The 22,365-nt window shown below is 40.3% G+C and overlaps 1 protein-coding gene across 3 annotated transcripts in view; it reads right to left on the bottom strand.

Moving 5' to 3' along the window:
• Positions 1-22,365, bottom strand: part of FBXL5 (F-box and leucine rich repeat protein 5) — a 73,396-nt gene that overhangs the window by 21,831 nt on the left and 29,200 nt on the right. Inside the window, exons 1-4 of one of the 3 annotated variants that reach the window (XM_051617904.1) lie at positions 17,937-18,069; positions 3,854-4,069; positions 2,007-2,102; positions 1,010-1,193 (exon numbers count right to left, since the gene is read on the bottom strand). In XM_051617904.1, the coding sequence (XP_051473864.1) occupies positions 1,010-1,193; positions 2,007-2,102; positions 3,854-4,069; positions 17,937-18,020 (580 nt within the window). In that variant the 5' untranslated portion in view covers positions 18,021-18,069. Of the gene's footprint in view, positions 1-1,009; positions 1,194-2,006; positions 2,103-3,853; positions 4,070-17,333; positions 17,429-17,936; positions 18,070-22,365 lie in introns of those variants that run through there. The other 2 variants (XM_051617906.1, XM_051617905.1) reach the window with 2 other exon arrangements.

The following is a 22,365-nucleotide window of genomic DNA, read 5'->3' as shown; positions in this document are numbered from 1 at the left end:
TGTAAGGCTACTTCTGTCACTTTCATCTGTCCAGACTCAATAGTATTTCACACCATGGACCATGATCTTTCCTGAAGGCTTCACATGAAGAGCAGAAAATGACCAGTTCAATAGTTAAGAAAAATCAAGTTTAAAAAAAAAAAGCTGATTAGAGAGTAGTTTTTCTAAGGAGAGAATGACATCTTAGCAATGCCACCAAGACAATTCATGAGGGCTTGCTCTACTTAACAGTCTTACACCCCAGTTCTATACTTTTGGTGCATTAATTCCCCTTCTTTGGGGCAGCAACTCTTGTTTGTTAGTTAAGAGTGAAAACTGTAAACACGGACAACTTAGGCTGCTTTAACAGTCACAGAACAAACCTGAAGTGCACTTAAGTAGTTATCCATTTATTCTAAGGAAAGGTAGTTACAAGTGAACACAAATTAAATATCCACTTTCAGAACACATTTCATCTGACCTACTCACACACTGCACGGATTCATTCCCTTGCATCACTCCACACAGTTTCTTCCTTTCTGATTCCCAAAGGCCCACAGAAGTTAGGTAGTGGAGTTGGGGAAGGCAAGTTGCTTTTAATTTGAAATATTGTCAGTTGGCTAACTACTGTTAACAACAGAAAAGCCTACAAAGCAGTCCTGAAAATGAAGAATTAAATGCAGAGCCTGCAAATAGAAAATATCATTTTGGCGGAAATATGAAATTAAAAGTTAATTATAATTTCTACCTGTTTATCCAGTATTATATATCCAATATCCAATATTATAATGGGAGGGAAGGGAGAGGAAGAAGGTTCATAACAGGTAAGCAGTCAAGTACTGCCTATATTACTACCTGCCAAGAAGCCTGTATCAAACAGTAAAGTTCCTGAAGTTTCAAAAGTGTTTAGAAAAAATTCCCATTTCATAAAAACTATCTTATCTGCCAGTATATAGCTTTAGGTACGTCACTGGTGTGACATTTTAGATAAACACTGCAGTTTGAAAATTACTTTAATTAGATACTTCACCTTGATCTGCCTTCTCGTCCACAGAATACTTAAAGACCTTCTGAAGCTCTTCTGCTTGATTCCATTTACTAAGACCTCTGAATTCTGCAGCCTCCTTCTGTGTGCAGTGCTGTGCAATCACTTTCTTCTTAATATCTTTCAATTCCTCATAAGTAAAGTATTCCATCAACATTGGCTGAAAAACCTAAAGCAAAGGAACAAGGATAAATAAAGTCTGCTGCTGACAAACACAGTTGATAATGCTATACAGACCTACGAGCACAGAATTTCCTGTTTCAAATTCTCTCCAAGTAAAACATGTCCCACATTAAACTAATGTAAGGACAGGACTATGGACGTTTTGAGTTCCAACCCTCTGTTTGCCAATGGATCACTGCACAGTCTCAGGCAAGCTGTTTAACTGTTTTATCCAACAGAAAAGGGAAGCTATTAAGGTTGCTTAAACCACATAACTTATTGAGGTACTCACACAGAAGGCAAATTGGCAAGGAAGAAAAACATAAGAAAAGGCTTCTCTTGGACAGACTTCGGAAGATCTACTCCCTCCAGAAGATGCTTCCCAGGTTTTGGATACCCATAAATCATCAGACTGGCAGTACTAGTCTATGTTTCAAATATAGGTCAGAGGCTGCCTGGGAGTGTCAGTTTGAGTCATAAAGCACTGGTTTACAGGACTTTGTTTTCCTTTAAGTTTTCTTACACTTCCCCTTTAAATACTTACCTGCTGCAAACAAATCCCAGCCCCAGTGGATGATTGTTATCAATTTTTGAAGGACCCAAATTTCATAATAAATTTTCAATACATTCACTGTTCCAGAATGTGTCACTTTGCAGTCAAGAGCACAGAACAATTACACCACAGTCATGAATGCCAACTGACATAGTAATAAGAATGGAGAATTGTGAAAAAAATGAACCTCTAAGCCTTTTGCCTCTTTTTAGTCATCCCTACCCCCAAAAAAGATCAGCATAATATTTAAGGACAATTTCTACGTACCTCTTCTTCCTCTTTCATATGAGGAAGGAAATCCCTGGTAAAGGCTTCCAGTCTCTCCTTCAGCTGTTTCGCATAGTTTAGCTGTTCATATTCATTCTAAGTAGAAAGCAAAGATTTAACTATTCTTGTCTATTCACTCAACAGTTGAACTGTTAAATAAACTAGTATTTTCAAAGTAAACTCCATTATGTCTTCCCCATGCACACAACACATTTGCTCTATTTCACGGTAAGAATGTGTTCACTTACAAAGTTTCACGACAAGCTGACAGTCTGTATGGCCTGTTACTAAGCAGAACAAAGTATTCTCCATCCTGCCTGATTCCAATTTATTTTGTTATGAAATATGAAATAACTTCTCTAATCACATTTTTACTTCAGAGCAAAGACTGAAGTCTGCCAATCTAGAGTCTCACCCAAAGTTCAAAGTAGTTACAGACTAAACTAAGTATTCTTGCCTAAGAATTATCGTAGGATACAGCAGTTCCACTTTATCTTTTAAATGCATACATTTCACCTTAGTAATTCTACAATTCTAGTTCCAAATTAGAATTTGGAGTCCCAAATGCTCTCCGTTCACTTTCAAAAGAAAACTTAATTTTCAAAGAAAATACATAACTGACTTTTAAATGTTAAAGTTAGACCAACTTGTATATGAATTTGTTAGCTTGTTCTCTGTGCCAGGAATGAGAAGCTGGCTCTGAAGTCTACATTAATTGCAACATACTGAAGTTCCTCAAAGCCCTTACAGTAAATGTTGTAAGTTTTTATTTTCAAACTTCTACAACATCAGGAAATCCTGTTACAGAAAAAAGCTCAGAGCCATCAGTTTAAGTTAAACTAACCAATGTTTAATAACAAAGTTAAACAGTTAATCTGTTTTTCCACACTTAAGAAGTAACAGAATAACACCAGCACCCTATCAGAGCAGGTATAACACAAAGCCAAGCATTAATTTTCCCCTCTCCTACAATTTCTTTCATTTTCCACTTCATTAATGGAAACAACTTAAGACAAATTTTAGGCTTCGATATGCAAAGGGAAAAAACTATTTGCAGGATTCCAAGACTTAGACAGTAAAATGGAATCAATCAACTGCATATTAGTATTTTTATTAAAGAAAATATGGATAACGTGTACTAAAAACCTAATATCGGATGTCAGAATTTTACTGTAGACTAGAGTTCCTGAAGTGCAGGAAGGGGGAGTTGAGTTGGGCACCCCAGAGAAAGGACACAGCACAATTCAAGTATGATTCCACTGGAGAATAATTTAACAACTTTAAGTTGTGAAAAACCAGCTGGATAAGTAACATTTACAGTTTCTTGAGGACTGGAACATTAACAGCATTACTGAGTAACAGATTACTGGAAGGACTACATGACTCACTAATGGAATAAAACAATGCCTTTTTTTTAAGAAGTCCGTTAATCATCTCCATTTGTGACAAAAATACGTTATGTGCCACACAAGAAAAAGATATTGGGAATTTCCTGACAAATTCAAAAGAAAAATTATTTCTATCATCAGAAAATGCTATGACTGCTTAGCAGAGCGTTCTTCATATATGAAAATTCCATTTTGTCTCTGCAACTATGCAGTGATGGACTTCTGTCACAAAATACACCTCTGAAAAGAATTTTTACAGAAATCTAGTAACTGTGATGAATGGAGAAAAAAATGGTGTTGATAGTGTCATTAAAACTTTCCAGTCAGCAAGAAACTACACTATTTCTTCTTCCTCCTTGGTCTATTTGTAGAGAGTATCGAGAAAACTTGAGGCAAACTTAACACATAATCACAGCATGTTTTCCTTAGGACACCAGGCCCTTCTTACAGTCTACTCACCTTTACATTCTTCAACCCTTTCTCAAAGAGGCTGAGCATCTCTGATAGTTTGTTGTCTGAGTGCACATTGTACACTGTCCGGCTACGTTGCTGAAGTAAACCAATGATACACTCATTTTCAATCTGCTCATGCATTTTAAATTCCTTGAATGTGGCATAAAGAGACTGCAGAAGAGCCCGAAAATCATTGTTGTTGGAGAAGTTGGTCTTGGAAAGCTAGAAGAAAGAGAAGCTCATTAAAAATAAATGAAAAACATGTCAAGGTCAAGCTAAATCATTAGAACACTATTAGGCTCTTGTTATTAATTGCTCACATTTCTTACAGCATAAAAGCTGAAAACCTTCAGTTTTGTAAAGAAAACAGGCAAAAATAAAAACTGAATTTGCAATTCAAGAGCAATCCACTTCAAAGAGACAAAAAATTAAGAAAAATTAATGCTTTGAACTCCTACCTTCAAGCACAACAGATAAAAATCAAATATTCAAGTGCATAGACAGGAATACACAAACTAGTCTTCTGGTCTCCTGAGGAGGTAGACTTGGGAGTGTTAGCTGATGAGAAGCTCAACATGGGCCAGCAATGTGCACTTGCAGCCCAGAAAGCCAAATGTATCCTGGGCTACATCAAAAGAAGCATGGCCAACAGGTTGTGGGAGGAAACTCTCCCCCTCTATTCTGCTCTGGTGAGACCCCACCTGGAGTACTGCGCCCAGTTCTGAAGCCCACAAAAAAGAAGGGCATGGACCTGTTTAAACGAGTCCACAGGAGGGCCATGAAGATGATCAGAGGGCTGGAGCACCTCTGCTATGAAGACAGGCTGAGAGAGTTGGGGTTGTTCAGTGTGGAGAAGAGAAGGCTCCAGGGAGACATTATAGCAGCGTTCCAATACTTGAAAGGGCTACAGGAAAGCTGGGGAAGGACTTTTTTTACAAGGGTATGTAGTGAGAAGACAAGGCATAACAGTTTTAAGCTAAAAAAAGGGTAGATTTACGTTAGATATTAGGAATAAATCCCATGAAGGTGGTCAGACACTGGCACAGGCTGCCCAGAGAAGTTGTGGATGGCCCCTCCCTGGAAGTGTTCAAGGCCAGGTTGGATGGGGATTTGAGCAACCTGGTCTAGTGGGAGGTGTCACAGCCCACAGCAGGAGGATTGGAACTAGATATTTAAGGTCCCTTCCAACCCAGATAATCCCATTATTCTATTTGAATAGTAACTTTCCCATAATTTATCAGTGCATTAAAATACTATTTAATACAATTTCTTTCAGTTGTAGGCAGAATCAATATTGCCATTGAATAGTACAGATTAACAAACATTTACATAATATCCCTATTAATGACTTCTGAAATTATTCAGAGAATATGTAGTTATTTTAACCTTCATGACTGACTTGCCATTTGATTTTTATCTTTGAACAGGAACTGACACAAACTGTAGAAACCACTCAAAATTGTTTTAAAACTTTCAAAAACTCATAATTTATTATTGCTTAATTTATGCTCCTCCTGCAGTTCATTAAAACAGTAAGGTATTCACACTTAAACTCTGTTAACTCCCTAAAATAAGTTAATGGAGCATTTTTACAATTATGTCGTGCTTTGTGAAGGAGCTTTAAGTAAACTAAGAGATTTAATTGCACAATTCTGATTTCCAGAGGCAGCTATGTAACTGCATTTCCCATCATAGGCTATGAAGAAAAAAGGCAACTATGAATTATTACAAGGAACCTATGGGAACTACAGAAGTTTAACAAAGCATAATATGTGCGATAATGCACATCATAAAGAAAAGTATGTTACATTTAATCAGACAAACTCTGAAGGCAAGTGTCTCATTCCACACGAATGAACAGAACTTAAGAAAACAGCAAAGGAGAATGTTAATTTTTTTAAGGAATGCAGCTATTGCATTAGCTTTAAGAAGGCAGTAAAATCAAAGCTGTATTTTTAGGAACATAAACCCATCTTGTGAAACCTTGAGATAAACAAATGTAGAAAGATTTCTGGGTAGAAACCAAAGCAATCTCCCCAGCCCAGCAGGTAACCGGAAGGATCAGCCACTTTCCCAGATACACATTTTAGTCTGTACTAAGAAGCCATTCTCCCAGGCGCCTGAGACCCACCTCTAGGGTGTTATTACCCACGAGGAACACTGAGTCCTAAAAGTGAAAGCAAACTATATTAGCTGTTAGAGAAGGTTTCTAACAGACCAAGAACCAGAAAATCAACAGCACAAAGTTCTAAGTAACACGGTAGTGCCGTTTTTATATGCATACAAACAGTCCCCATTAGCAACGACACATTTTAAAACCGCATTTTCCTTTGGTAAATAGAGAAGTGTACGTTTTTTTCCATTCTTATGTTTTAGTCCATGTGCAGCTTCTACAATCATAGTTTACAGCAGAACACAAGAGCAAGCATTCTAAAAATGAGAATGTTTTAATTTAACACAGAAAACAAACCACTGGAGTATTTATAAGTGTTTTAGTTTACAAAGATTCTGCAATCTAAGGGTTTTACCAGAAACGGGAATCTGAGGCATAGATGTTCATACATAATACTTACATACATAAAAAAATAACCATAAATTGAGATATCTAAAATGTTGATAGTTTAAAAAAGCCCAAATGCACTTACTCATTCTGACATTGCATTGCCACTTCCTGGCAACCACCAGTGCTGCAACCAAAACACGCTGGACATCTGCCAAGTACTTACACAATGCCAAGTCAGCTGTGCGTACTGTACCTTACATGCTGTACATACAGGCAACATTTTTGCAATTATGGAAAAGAAACATTACTTAGCCTTAGCAGAGCCACAAAACAAGGCAAGCAAAGGGCTTTTTTTTTCCCCAGTATCTTTTAGCCCAACTACTGACAAGTCAGAAAAAATTCTTACGTTTGGGATGCACTGTGCTGGGATTTGAGGCGTGAATTGTTATGCTCATACCACAAATTGGAGATAACCTTCTCTCTCCTATGCTAAGCTCAGAGAATGCAGTATTCAGAGCAGTGGTAGTAGATGGAACTACCGGCATAGACTTTCCAGGTGGAAAAGCAGAAATCTGAACCAGCACAGAAGACAGGTACACAAATACCTCTTCAGGGTAGCCTCCTTCACCTCAAGCCACTGGGATTCAGACTTAATGGTCAAGTTTAGTGTTTAATGTAGCATTTCTATTGATCAGGGATTGTCTCAAAACTGTCCATTCTATCCACAAGGTTCTACAATACCTGAAGTCAGTCCCCAAAGACCCCTTCCCCCAAGAATCCTATTTTCTTCCAAATTCTTGACATTTTGATTGACATAAAAACATATACAAAGCTTCTGAAGTTAGACAGGAAGGTTAGACAAAACTGTTTTGCTTTGCTCTTGGGGGAAAAAAAAAAAAAATCACACAAGTGATTTTGACACAAAAAAACCATCATCTCATCGTCCTGACTCAAAATGTTTCAGGACTCACTTCTGTTGAACCTACCTATTATTATCAACATGTTGAACCTACCTATTATTATCAACAAATCTGAAAGAACGAATCCATTTGTGGACACAATTTAAGAATTCCTCATATAAATCTTATAGAAGCTACTATTCACTCTGCTACTGAGGCTTCCAGCAGATATCCAAGAGATTAGGGACTATGGAAAGGACATTGAAGTTTAATGACTGTACTTGAATCAGCAATCACTACGTTAAAAAAGTCAGCTGAAGCAGAAGAAAACCGGCTTTTCAGAAGACAGGTAGCCTAGCAACAAAGTCACTTCGTCAGATCTGTAACTTCATTACCAGGACTGATGATGTCCTATGATGGGGGACCAGGACTATTAACAGACAGCAGCTGCTCCACTCTTGAGTTTTACTTTTTACCAGCTCTACTACACACAGTAAACTAGTACAGGAGTTTAGTAGGGCAAAAAGAAAACCAACACCCCCCATGTTCAGACTGAGAATCCCAAGAGATTTCCCAAGGGGGAGGAAACAGATCGGATTTTGGATATTTGCTGACAGGTAAAAAACAAAGCACAGAGCATGTGTGATCCCTGAGCAGGCTTATAATACACTGCACTAAACTGATTATTACAGACACAGGTGTCAGAGATACCTGAGAGCATGCTAGACTTCTGAAGACATTACACAAGTAAGTAACAACACGACTGTTTTTGTATTTGAAATGCAAACTGGAATTCAGGAGCAGCACCGCAGACTAAAAAGTCATGGTGCCTCCTCAACCCTCACAAAATTTCAGAATTTTATGTAACCAAGACAGTCTGAGCAAGAGGCTGAACAGTCGGTCAGTCGCATTCCAAATTCTCTCTGTAACACTTCACAGATCTTTGGCTGATGCAGGCATACTCAAGAAGTAGCCAGGAGCTGTTAAACTCAGTATTAACTTTATTAACAAATAAACCAACCAAGCAAAACCACCACCAATAAAACAACACCACATGTCGACTACATTTCATGTAAACTGGGAAGGCATATCAATAATCCAAACTCCACTGTGTTGCCAGCAGTGAAGTAAAGCACACTGTCACAAAATGTACCAAATCTTTTCAAGTAAAAGCACGACGAGGGGACAGTCACACTAACCTAGCACTGCTGTTCTCCTCTGAAGTTCTTCATACTTAACTGGTCAATGTAGGGCTTTTGCAGCATACAGTACTTAAAATAAAGACTTAAATAAAAATCAGAAATACTGATTTTTTTCATCAAGGTTGAAAGCAATGCATAACTAGTATTATTAGTATTACTAATATGTACATCTTGGAAATTCTATACCATTGATAAAAGATCAAGTAATTCCATTCTTCCATTGCAGGAAAAAATAATACATTAATTAAGAAATCACTTGCAGTTAAACAAAGATGACCATCTGTCCTGGTTTGAGCAAGCATGAAGCCAATTTTCCTTTCACTGATTTTTTTTTTTCCCTTCAGTAAGCTTTCTTCTAACTAGTAGCAGAGTGTTCCAACTAAGACTGATAATGGTGGAATGTTTTCCTAACTGCTGGGACTTCAAGGTCACATCTTTGCTCTGCTGGATCAGACACTATGGGGCGATCTATGACCTCCATGACCCCCCCATACGAGGCTGAGTTAGACAGACAGCAAAATTGGCCAGAGATATTCCATTCCATATAATCTACATAAGCTCAGAGGAAGGTCAGAGATCACAGAAGACAACTTCCTTCCTGCTTCTTCCCTTCTCTTCCGTCCACGGCTGGCATCCAGGGAGGACTCCATCCACCCATCACCATTGACCCCCTGGGCTTGAGCTCTCCTGACCCTCATCACTCTGCTCTCTCTTTGGCAGCAGTCTGGAACTTTTTGGGACTGTTCGCAGCTCAGGAGATGTTGTGGGAGTTGCTGGGGGTGGGGGTAGGCAAAAGGGGCTTTGTACATTTCCTGAACATATTTGTATATAATAGTGTATATTTTCTTTTATCGTTAGTGTTTAATTAAAGCTGTGTAGTTTAGTTTTCAATCCAGCCAAGTCTCTCTCTTTTTCTCTCTCTCCTTCCCTACCTGGGTGGGAGAGGATCAAGAGAATTTTTGTCAAACCTGAGTCAAATGGTGACACCATCATATGACACAAAGAATAGCTAGGCTTGAAATAACTTTGTAGCTCAGACAATCCTATACTAGTTTTAGGTGGGTGCCCAACACCACTGGACTACGACAGAGCCATTAACATAGCCAAGATGAATATACAGAGATGTAGCAAACACACCCTTACTGTAAACTATCATTTCACTACTGTGCTTCAAGAACACAATGACAATACTGGCAAGATTAACAGTAATTGTTGTTTATACAGTGCTTCATGTTTGATCAGCTGAATGTAAAACTAAATTCAACTCTTGCATCTCCTTTGTGGCTGTAGTGCTCTCACCAAAAAAATGAAACTTTCCATCAGATTAAGACAGATATATTTTTATCCAAAATGTTGCAAATAAATAAGAAAACTCAAGACTGTAAATTAAATTGCCAAAAAACCCCAGGATATTATTTGGTTTATGGAAATGTTTTTACATATAAACAAATACGGAAAAATGTCTTCCTAGAAGAAAATAAATTTTCCAGGAATGTTACTTTACAGTAAGTAAACACAGTTATTTAATTATATCTATGCCAAAAATAATTTAATAAGTGGAAAGGTTTACTTCTTCCTTAAAAATATCCAAGCACACTACTAACCCACAAGGAGAAAGTATGCTGCTCTTACCAGACTAGCACAGCAGTAAGAAAAGTCTATGCTGTGTCCTAACTTTCCCATGAAGAAGTACCTCTCTACTCCCAACTGTAAGTTGAAAAACAACAAAAATATGAGGAAAGATAACAGGAAAGGGAAAATTGATTTTTCCATTCAGCCCAAAGACTTCACAAATTTAAAATTGAGTAATTACTCAACATTAAAGCTAAAAGTGGCTAAAAAAATCACAAACTGCTTTATTCACGTGAGGCTTTCTCCATCAGCACCCACCTCTAAGTTCTGAACAATCACCAACCCTAAAAATTCAGTCTAGAACTTAAAAAAAGTAACAGTTTTTCTTGCTTTTTATGTATCATCACACATAACATTTTCGATAGGTCACTTCTATATATTCTACTTTCCATGTGTAACCACTGTGCTCATTATGACCTATACAAGCAGTTGATTGCCAGTGGAGGTGAAATAAAGATACAGCCTTCCTGATGATCAAGGCAGACTAGATTTCTACTAGTCAACTCGACACATTTAAAACTCATTTGGAAAAAAAAAAAAAGTAACATCTTTTCTATTATGGAGCTGGAAGACCACTTTCCAAAAAATTAAAATGTTTAGAATAGAAAAGCACCAGGAAAAAAAAAAAACACACAATAAAACCCCACAAAAAAAAAACCAAGACAAAACAAAACAAACACCAAAAAAATCCCACACCCAGCATGGCATTACTAGTCAGCAACAACTTTTAACTCTAGATATTTTTAGACATTATAAATTCACATATGAAATAGCACTAAAATTCAATGGTTGGAAACCTGGACTCTGCAGAAATATTATCACAGTTATGAGCAAGAAAATTGAGCAAAATAGTATGGTGTGCCTGTGTCAATACCAAGAGCATTTGGGTTTTGTGTTATACGTATCTGCTATAAACTAGGGGACAGGGGAGGAAACACTCAGAAGCAGCAGCCCTGCTCCTGCTTCCAGCTATATGTTCCTACCACCTCCCTAGAATATGCTCTTGCAGCTGCGAGATGAACGCATTTGGGGTACTGATCCAGTAAGGAGTTGTGCCTTTATAGTAGGTTCATCTTTCACCTAGTCAGTGCGCTAGTGTGACAGACAGCCTGCAGTGACACCTACTTACATGCAATGTCTGTCTTACGATTCCACAAATCGGGTTTATACTGTCTTCAAGGAAGAAACAGTGCCAAAATAACCTAGCAAAAACAATGACTGTCCTCTCAGTGTCACCTGCTTCTTAGCTTACTCTTTATGCAGAGGTACATGAGGTGAACAGTAAGAAAATTAGCTAAATTACTTTATGATCCAGCTGTTCAGATGTGTGAAGCCTTAAAACAGAGGAGTAATGCGGATTTTATCCCCGGGTGTTTTTCTTGGCTGTGGGTCAACCCAAAATGATAGCATTAAGTACAGCAGGCAGGTAGGACAGGATCTGACAGAATTCAACAAGAAATACAAAAAACTTTCTAATGCCCATCTGCTTTCTACTCTGCATAATCCTGTCCTCTATGTAATCTCGTCAGCTGTTTTGCAGCTAACTAAAATCTTTAAATAGTTTTTTAAAAAGAAAATAAACTAAAAAAACCAAACAAAAACAATAACAACAAAAACACCAAAAAAACAAACCAACAAACAACCCAGCGACAAACACTATATTAACTCAAAAGTAAAGATGGATAAAATTTTGTTTTCCAAAGAGCACAGGTAACAGGGCAGGTAAAATCTTGTATTGCCTACATTTTGAAAGGTAAAGTTCCAGCTAATAAATGCCAAGCACAGTGGAGGTAGAAACAAACTGCTGTATTTCATTTTTATTGGAGTCTTTCATATCACTCTCTTGCACTACAGATACAGTTAATATTGTCTAATGAACACCTGTAGACGATTTTTTGAATCATGAAGGGCAAACAGAAAACTTTTTCATACAGTTCAAGAGCAAAAATAGGTGCTAAGCAATTACTGGAAAAAACCCTTCTACTACATCTGGCATAAGAGAGAAGATACCTGAGGGTATTTTCTTATGAAGGCAAAGAGACAAAAGGGCAAAGGAACTGACAGGCAAGAAAAAAAAAAAAAAGTGTTTTTATAAACAAAAAAAAAAAATCAAGAAATGGTGAGAAGGGTCGAGGTGGTAACAAGAGCTAAAAGCATTCTGAAAAAAGGAGGGAAACTGCTGGTCTGAAGAGCCTCACTCAAACTCCAAGCATCTTTTTCTCACTGATGTCCCCCATTTCAGACGTCCTTTAGTATTTCATTTAAAAATACATTTGCTTTAAAATGTAGCTATTTAAAACACACTGTCACTTCCAGGTTCATCTTCTAAATACTCTTCTGCATGAAACATTAATTCAAAGGTGTTATTTCCCCATAGCTAGAGCAAGAAGTTACTTAACTATTCAGCATCCAGAAGCTAAGATGGAAAGCCAATTAATTGGCAGAGTCTTTGATTAAGTACTCAGAGGCATGGACAGAGTTGCCCATCTACCTCTGGATGCTAATGAGGAGGCTCATTTCCTCCTATGTAGAAGGAATTTCTTTCCATCTTCTGGCTCTAGAGATTGTGTGGCCCATCATTTGCAGATTTACTAACATCAAGAATCCTAAGTAGCTGTTTATTCATTCTAAACATAGGTGAAGGCAAACGCTTAAGCTACAGAATGTTAATTGTTAACAACCAGATACTACGAATTTCTAAATCAACACACACATAGCTAAAGCAGCAGTGGAAAATTATGAGAGAGTTCTGAAATACTGAAAAGGTATTTCAAAAGTCGAATATAAGCTTTACCAATATTTGTTGATTAGAAACAGAAAAGCCTTACCAACTTCACAAAACACTATTTTCTGTTCTCAAGGACATAAAGAAAAAAAAAAAAAATACTTGACTTTCTGCTTCAAACACAGAATGTTGATTATTTGTCTGATTTTTCAGATTTAAGCAGCCCTTACTGCCAAGAGAAGTGTAATTATAATATGGACACCTAATTCCCTGCCCAACGCTTTACAACACCAACTCGGCTTAATTCAGCAGTATTTTTCACTCTGAAAATAGCCTGTCTGGAATATCCTTATCGTAAGAACTTCACAAATTTAACACATGAAAACAATTCATCCTCTCCAGCAGAGTTCAAAGCTTGCAAGAAAGAGAAACAACTGAAGCGCAAATGAAGGCTATTGAGATAGACATAGAAATGCAAGTTATCAAAAGAAGCCATTACTGGGAAATAAAGAGAGGAACTTTTTAGCTGTATCAAAGTTTTGAAAAAATCCTACAAAAATAAACAATAATTTATCAAAGCAGGTAAGCAGAACAGTACAACATTTAGACTTCAAATGTGGAGGACCAAAGACACCAAAAAAGGCTGTATGAACTTAGGTAAAAGAAGAAAAGGGATACTTTAAGTCAACTACTAAACAGGAAAGGCAGAGATTACAACAACAAAACTAAATGTCTTCTTTGCTCAAGTCTTCATAAGGAAGTTAACTAGGAAAAATATTTATGGCAATTAATTTTTAACAAGGAGTCAGAAGTATAGGCTAGAAAAGAAAAATACTAGTTAAATATTTATACATGTTCAATTCATTCAAGTCAGCAGAACATGACAAAATTGATTTGAATTTCCTGGAAGAACTATCAATAGTAATTACTGAATCACAAGAAATAACTGCAGAGATCTTTTGTAGAAAGTTGAGATCACAGAAGACTGAAGCCAGGCAAACAGAATGTAGACGTTTTTGATCAAACATCCAAGAGTTTCACAATAAAGCTGAGTTATTAAAGCAGCTGTTTAGTTCTGCAATGGTTAAGCCCGGTTCCCTCCCCCCATACTGTCAAACCTGGTTCTGGAGCTTGTTTGTCCTCTTAGTGAGCCAGTTTTAGTGAATCACCTTTTGCTTCAGTGCACTAGATAATACATGCACATCAAGGTGCTATACAAGCATAGAGGAGATCATCAACAATTAACCATTCCAGCAGCAGCTAGTTATTAGATCCATTTAGTCAGAGTATAAAGCCCAATGCTAGTTTTGAGAGGCAGACAGAAACACATTAGAAAAGTCAATCACCAATAACTGCGTTACAGCATTTAGAATGTGACTATATCTCATATTCCTTTTCAAAGCGGCCTGAATTTGCCGAGTAATTTTATAACACGAAGATCTGAAAACATGCTCTTTACCTGCAGTAACTCCACGAGACAGCAGGAAATCTGAAAACCCACAGAGTAATACCAGGTGTTCTGTCTCTGGAGGAGGTCCAGTCAAAATGTAATTGTAGTGTGTACCTAGACCTGAGTCTGTTACTTGAATAACCCTGATCTTGAAGCTAATGAAGTAACAACTGACCAGCAGAGATTTGTTTAGAAAAAAAAGAAATAATCTAATTTCCTTTTGATAAGATAAGCAAACTACTTAAGAGGAAGAAGATACACGTTACAGATCATGTCTTCTCTAAGGTTTTTGGTACTTTTTTGCCTTACAGCAAACTACAGGAAAATTCTACAGGAAATGGCACAGCAGCTCAAGCACGTGCAAATAGTGCTCTGAAGCTGCAGCTACCAATGTTTCCAGCCAGAGCACAATGGGATTTTCAACACACTATCAGTTGAAATCTGTGCTACCTCATGACAGATCCAACACTTTCAGCTACAGCTGGGAAAGCAGGAAAGCTGGTAATACAACGAGTGGCGTGTTCTCGAGTGCAGGAAACACAAGATGATAAAATGACAACAGAAACAGTCTCTACTGGACATTGACATGTTGGCTTGGATAAGTCCACTACATACAAGATAGCAGTCTGATGACAAACATGAAAGGAAGTTTGAGTACCAGTCCTCAGAGAAACATGGGATTACAGAGAAGCACAAAGCAAGTACACTGTTGTTAAAAAAAAAAAGGAAAAAAAAAGAAAAAGAAAAAAAAGAAAAAATAAAGGTTGCAGAATAACACATCCAAAACACATCTGCTCTACTCAACATCAGCAGCATCCTGTTTTGCACAGACATAACTAGGCTTAAGCAAATCTAGTTGCTGGCTGTCACAGTCCCACTCTCTGCCTCGCATTGGCTCCAGCACTCATCTGACCAGTGCTTGCGGGCAGCACTACATCAGCAGAAAAACTACCCTGCTTCAAAAGAAAGATATTTTCTGCCAGCTTAGGGCCTCTGTGAGTCACTTCAAGTGCTCATGGGAGCAAGAAAGGCATGCAGTCATAACAGCAGCAGTCAGATAGCTAAAACTGTTACAGAAAGGCAGCTTAGTCCTGACAAAAGCAACTAGTACACGGAGGTACAGACAGCACAACCCATATGGTGAAGTAGCATGAATCAGTTTGCTAAGGCCAGAGAAGAGATAACCAAGATGGAGGACAGGCTACAATTCACAGACAGGCAGAAGATCTTTCTGAAAATGAAGAATGGTTCACCAGATTTAGGAAAACAGAATCTGCTCTATTTGTAGCCATGATGATGTCAGACATTAGGAAAAGCATTTTACCTACAAAGACTGTCTGCTGCAGCACTCCACTACCTACACGGAGGTACAGGACTTATAGAATCTATGATCAGAGTTGTCAATCTATGATCAGTTGTCAATGGACTTGACAACTTTCTGGGTTGCCTTACTAAGCAGAATTTCAGTTATTCTTACTATTCAAGTCCAGGATATTGTGTGCAACACAGGTAAAAATGGCATTTAAGAATGCAAAAAACATACAGCGAGATCTCTGCCTGCAAAAGTTAAAAAGGAAGGAAAACTTTCCTACTGCACCAAACATCTTAAATGTCCAATTCACTGTTCTGTCTCACATCAAGTCCTAGAAGAACAAAATATAGTGTGTCTCTCTGTCCTAGTACCTACATATTTTACCCATCAGTAACATCATGGTTGTTCCCCTGAAAAGCAAAGCACGGATGCACCCATTTCACCCTTGCTAACATGTGGTGGAATTTACTAAATTCAGCCACTAACAGAGAGCAATTATTATTACAGTGTAGAGGGAACAGCAGGTAGCATGTAATTCACAAAATTAAAGACCCCTCAAGGACAAACTAAATTTATAAAGAGCATAGCTTCACAGATTATAATTGCCATGCAAGCAGAATTAAGTCTTACAAATTATAGCATCTCAGCCACACAAGAAGGAAAATCAAACACAGGTCAGAGAGTTGTTTTTTTTCTACTAGCATTACTTTAACACAAAGGTCAGAGGTCAGGCAGTCTCCAAGTTCTGAAACAGGGTTAAAGGATGCAAGATTTAATACTTTTTTTAAAGTGCCATTCATTCATGCTTGCACTTCTACAAAAGAAAAAGAAAGCAAGCAAACTCCTGTACATTTAATTATTTTTTAGAAAATGAGATACTACATTAACTGCAAACTGGGTAGTTTCAGTCACATTGCCAGTATTTAGGAAAATCAAGCATTCCTGCCCAAGCAGTTCTGCTCTTATCAAGTCATAGTAAATTTGGTCTGAACTTTGTGGGCGGCTCAATAAAAGTGAAAGAATAAAACCCAAATGACTACAACATCTGGAGGTTCAAACAAAATCTGTTCAGCTGCTGTCAAAATACACTAATACTGCTACTGGAAGCCAGGGGCAGAAGAATCTCAGGTGTTTGTTTCCTTTCATGTAAAATCAACTCTGTTAAGGTATCACAAGTTTTCATGCCGCCTCAGATTAAACAAAGTTAACTACAAACGCACTAACAGATAAAAGGAAAAGTGAAATTGCAAGGTCTCACCTTCTCCTCCCCCCAGCCCGTCTGCTGAGCCTGTTCAGTTAGCTAACAAAAAACAACTCACACTGCCTTTACCCGACTAGCAAATCAGGCTCCCACCAAGCGATCTGCTGAGTCCCAGGGCAGTACAAGGTGCCATGTGGAAAAGAGGGGAAGGAAGCGAAAACTCCATTATCCTGCTGGCAGCCGTAAGCTGCCAACTCTGTCTCTCATGTAACTTCACCCTCCTTTTAAAAGTCTGTTAGCCAAGCTATTCTCCAAATATGCCGAGAGATGGGAGGCAGCATCTATTTCAGTACGAGTGCTGGCTTTGAAGTATTTCACTGAAACCCTTCTACTACAACCAAAGCTGCTGCGGCAAAGTTTTACCTTTCAGGTGACTCATCAGCCTTGATTACTAACTACCCTGATGCAAAAATAAAAATTACTTTCCTCCGCCAGTAAAATCCTATCTATTTAAAATAACAAATAAGAAAACCGTACCTAGGGTTACCTTTGAGGTACTCACAAATTAAAGGAGGCGCATGCAGGCGCAAACACAGCCGCTCGCAGACTTTCAGCGAGGGCCGTGCAGAGCAACGCGGTCTCCCCCGGCACCGGTTAACTCACAAAAAGCGGCGGGTGTTGCCTCCCGCCCCCCCGCTGCCGCCGGGCCCGGGGCACCCCCTCGCAGCCCCGCGCCGCAGCCAGGGCTGCAGCTCCGCCGCCCCCGGCAGCACGGGGGAGGAGCAGGCGCCGACGGCCCCTCCGCACGGCCCGGCGGGAGGCGGCGGGAGGGCGCGGCCCCCGCTCCGCCGCGCCGCAGGGAGCGGGACGGCCCGCCGGGGCCGGGGCGCAGCGCGGCAGGGGCGCCAGAAGCGAGGGGAGCCCCGGGCCGGCCCTAGAGGGGCCGAGCGGGGCGTGAGGGGCTGGGGGAAGGCGGCAGCACCAGCCCCACCGCCCGCGGCGAGAAGGACGGCCGCGCCTCGGGAGCCCCGCAGCAGCGGGGAGGAGAAGTTGCCGGCGGGGCCGGAGCCGGGGCGGCGGGGCGCTGACAGCTGCGCACTCCCGAAACCCTCCGTCCCGCCTCAGGGGAGCGGGGCAGAGGCCGCCTTCCTCCCCCCCCCGCTACCTTATCGCAGTAGAGCCCCACGAGCTGCTTCATACGCCAGTGCGGAGCCGAGAAGACATCCACCTCCTCGGGGAAGGGAGCCATCTTCTCCCCATAGGGCCGCGCCGCGCCCGGCGCTAACGGCGACACCCGCCCCGCGCAGGCGCGCCACGTGACCACGCCCGCCCCGCCAGCGCCGCCGCCCGCCCCGCGGCCGCGCGCATGCGCAGTGTGTGTCCCTCCGCGCCCCGGCGCAGGGCGGCGGGCGGGCCCGGGCCGGGGGGCTGCGCTGCCGGGCTGCGCTGCCCCGCGTTGCGGCGGGAGGGGTCGGGCATCGCATGGGGCGTTCACGCGAAGGAAAGGACGCTCTCTTTGCCCAGATAAACCCGAGGCGATGACAAGACGCTGCCTGCGGGCGAAGTGGCGGCTGTGAGGGAAGGTGACGGCGTGTGGCAGGGCGGGCTGCCGCGGGAACCGGCACCAGCTCCCGGGCGGAGGAGCAGCTAAACACTGCGGTCGTGGAACATCCGAGACAGGGCAAGATGGGCTGTAGTGCTCGTCCACTGGCGCAGCATTTCAGAAAGAGTAGGAACACGTGCCGGAATGGATCACACACGTCGGTCTGACAGAAGGTGCAGCTGTCAGCCAGCCCGGCACTGCCCGGGAATTGTCCCCCAGGACTGTCAGGCATGTAATCAAACCTTCCTGGCTGAAAAGTACTGCTGTGCAAAGCCTGTGTTGCGGATATTAAATAGATTAAAAGCTGGCTAGTTTATAGGTTTAAACAATTAACTCATTTGAGTATTTCAAGCAAAGTCACACGGGTCTGTAGCCCAGTACTCCTCAACGCTTGGAAATAAAATGTGAAACTGTTGCTGGTAGTAGATAGTGAATTGAGAAAGATCCTTATCTAGTTCACACTGTGCTCAATAATCTTTTTATCTCTTTATCTAAGGAAATGAGGCTTAAGCAATTGCAGTATTGGATGTTTCCTTTTGCATTCATCCTTTCAACCTCAAAGGACTTTTGAACATGCTGGCCTACTTAATCGTATTTGCAAACATGTACAAACCTTGGAAGGTTACATTCGTGCAACGTTAGGGAAAAAAAAGGGGTGTTCCAGGTGAGAGAAGAAAAGGAAGGCAAAGCACAGGTGTTACACAGCTGGCCAGCATTTACTGCTTGGCTGGTAAGCACAGCTCTGGCTTCGGGCTGGTGCGTTTGTTGTGCAGAGAGTGTATCACAGCGTGTGAGGGAGCAGGTGGGACCTTGGGCTACTGCTCGGGGTAGAATCATGCACCAAAGACACAAACCCTCAAGAAGCTACGTTTGGTGAAGTTTGTTGCTTACAGAGGATCTTGTTAATAGGAACAGTTCCAAGGTTGTATTTCCAGGCCTAAAGCATGAAATCATACATATTTTGGGTTATTCTGCCAGCAATTCATACTAAGTCATAATAAGGGGGTAATGTTCCCACCTGTTACATTTTCCTTATGCTGGAAGTTACCACTGCCATCTGGTAGAAATAACTAGAACGAACATGTCCATTCCTCATCTTCCGGGGCTTCAGAATATAAACATGCTGAAGTTCATGGTCATTTGAGTTAATATTTCAGTTTGTGAACTAGAGATCTCTGGATCAGATATGCCACCAATTTTGCTGACTCTGCTTCATGGGCAATAACCTCTTCTGGGAGAGAGGGACAATGATCTGCATCCAGCATGAGTTGCCAGAGCTTGGGAGAGAAGACTGACAGCCGGCTCATAGTGGTGAAGTACAATACTTAAAAGAAAGTGCCTGATAATGGGATTAAAATACTGAATTTTCATGGACAAGTTGAGGGGAGACTTTGTCATTTTCTACCAGAAGATTTCTGAGGGTAGTCTTCATTAATGTAACAGAAAAAGACATCAGGAGATTCAATGACTGGAAGCTAGAGGTAGACAAGTCCAGGCCAGGGCTAAGGTTTGATTCTCAAGTCTATCAAGCAATTGGAACAATTTCCCTGGTGGTGTGTTTGTTAAGCCATCACATAAAGATTTAAATCAAAACTAAACATAAATTAGAAATGGCTCTGTTGAGTGAGATCATGAGGCCAGTCTGGCCCAATGTTGTGTTTCTAGAAATGGCCAGGGGGGAAAGGGAGCTCCACGGGGTAAGAGAAGGGGATTCTAGCCGTTGGTGGATTAATGTCCATTCCCTCTGGGATGTTATGACAGGTCATCTCTTTTTTGGAGAACACCACTGAGCAGCACTCACATGCTCGTCCCAAAGCTGATGAGTCCTAACCTGGTTTCTCCTTGTGTAAAAGCCATTGCAAAACTTGGTATCTATGTATTTGTAACTTAAACTGTCTGTTTTAAGTAGAAGTTTTAGTTCTGATGTAAAAATAGGTGATAATTTTTTCTCTTTTCTATCCTGTCCTCGTTTGAGCCAGGATGAAGCCAATTTTCCTTTTACTGATTTTTTTTTCCTTCAGCAAGCTTTCTTTTAACTAGCACCAGAGCGTTCCAGCTAGGAATGATAACAAACAGTGGAATGTTTCTCTAACTGCTGGGCCTTCAAGGTCACACCTTTACTCTGCTGGCTCATACACTACAGGGAGATCTGTGACCCCCCGTACGAGGCTGAGTTAGACAGACAGCAAAATTGGCCAGAGATATTCTATTCCATGTATCTACGTAAGCTCAGAGGAAGGTCAGAGATCACAGAAGACAACTTCCTTCCTGCACCTTCTCCCCCTTTCTCTTCCATCCATGGCCAGCATCTGGGGAGGACTCCATCCATCCAGCACCGTCGACCCTTAGGCTCAAGCTCTCCTGACCCTCATCACTCTGTGCTCTCTCCAGCAGCTCCGGGACTTTTCAGGACTGTTGGCAGCTCAGGGGATGCTGTGGGAGTTGCTGGGGGTGGTGGGAGGCGAGAGGCTTTTGCACATACCTGAACTTATTTGTATATAATTGTATAATTGTATATATTTTATTTTATCATTAGTGTTTAATTAAAGCTGTGTAGTTTAGTTTTCAATCCAGCCAAGTCTCTCTCTTTTTCTCTCTCTCCTTCCCTACCTGGGTGGGAGAGGGAGGGGATCGAGAGCATTGTTGTCAAGCCCGAGTCAAACAGTGACATATATGGAAAATCACAGTGCCTCTGGTTTCTTTTAGCCCTGAAATTACTGACCAAGATTCAGTTGCATCAATGTTGATAATTAAAAAAAAAATAAAATCCTTTACTTTGATGGTTTATTGCACTTTCTAATACTGAACCCAAAGCAGTGACTTGAAACCATTTGATTAACATCCTAGTGCCCTATCAGCATGGCCATGTTTCAGAGAGGTTAGGAAGAGAAATAGGGAGAAAAAACATCACAGAAGTATCTGAAGTACAGCATTTGATTTGTCTCCACCATATCAAGCACAACATTTCATGTCCATTTCTAGTTAAATGTGGCTGTCCTGGACACTGCTGCAGGTAACAAGCCAAATGCTTATCTTTCTATCACATTTCCAGCAGAAATCCATCATTAGCTATTTACTCAATGATTAGCAAAATTTTGCCTCCAGCAAAATCCATTAGGTGAGTACCAGTGCATCAATGTGAGCATGACACTATATAAATAAGTACATAAATAATAAAGATGTATATATTCACTTAAGCCTGGAGATTGTTAAACAGAATGAGAAAAAGAACCATTGTGTTCTCAGAATTGTGAGTTCATAGAAAAATTACTCTAAACATAACATTAAGTTTTTTTAAAGAAAAAATAGTGGTGTGGTTGTATTTGTAGCAGTGCGTGCCACATAATATTTATGCTGAAGATCAGATTAATTGATGCCTTTTAATGATCTAACAAAAGTATTTAGGGAAAAGAAGCTGGAACGGAGAATAAGAGTAAACCAAAGTTGAAGAGATTCTTCAGTGTCCAGGAAGAACATCTTAATTTTGGTTCTTGTTGTTATTGATTCCTGCTGGCAAGGCAGTTTTGTTAATGAAAAAGACTTTAAAACACATGTTGTTGCACCAAAACGTTTCTCTCAGTATCCAGAGGAGAGGTGGAAAAAGAGCTATTACCTTACGTGTGATACAAGATCACCTGAGAATTTGGGTATTTATGCAATCATTGGTATGCAATTAGGCTTTACCTGCATGTTTCAGGTGTTTTTTTTGTTTTTGTTTTTTTTTTTATATGTATTTCAGCTTTTTTTTTTTAAGCCATTAGAGAAATATGTCCAAAAACTATAGCTCTTTTGAAAAGAAGAGAAACTGGCTTAAAACATGTTATCTTCTAGCACTGGTGATATTTTAGGAACATGTAGCATGGTATTAAGCAAACCTAAAACATCCTAAGCACTGAAGTGGTAAAGTTTTTTTCCCTCCCTTTACTGAAATGTGCTGTAATTCTTTCCAGTTTTCACCAGGTGGCAATATCATGAGTTTAAAAGTCTTGTT

Source organism: Apus apus, chromosome 4, assembly GCF_020740795.1.
Source record: "Apus apus isolate bApuApu2 chromosome 4, bApuApu2.pri.cur, whole genome shotgun sequence".
Lineage (NCBI taxonomy): Eukaryota > Metazoa > Chordata > Aves > Apodiformes > Apodidae > Apus > Apus apus.
The sequence above is the reverse complement of the archived record's forward strand: the minus strand, read 5'-3'. Positions and strand labels throughout refer to the sequence as shown.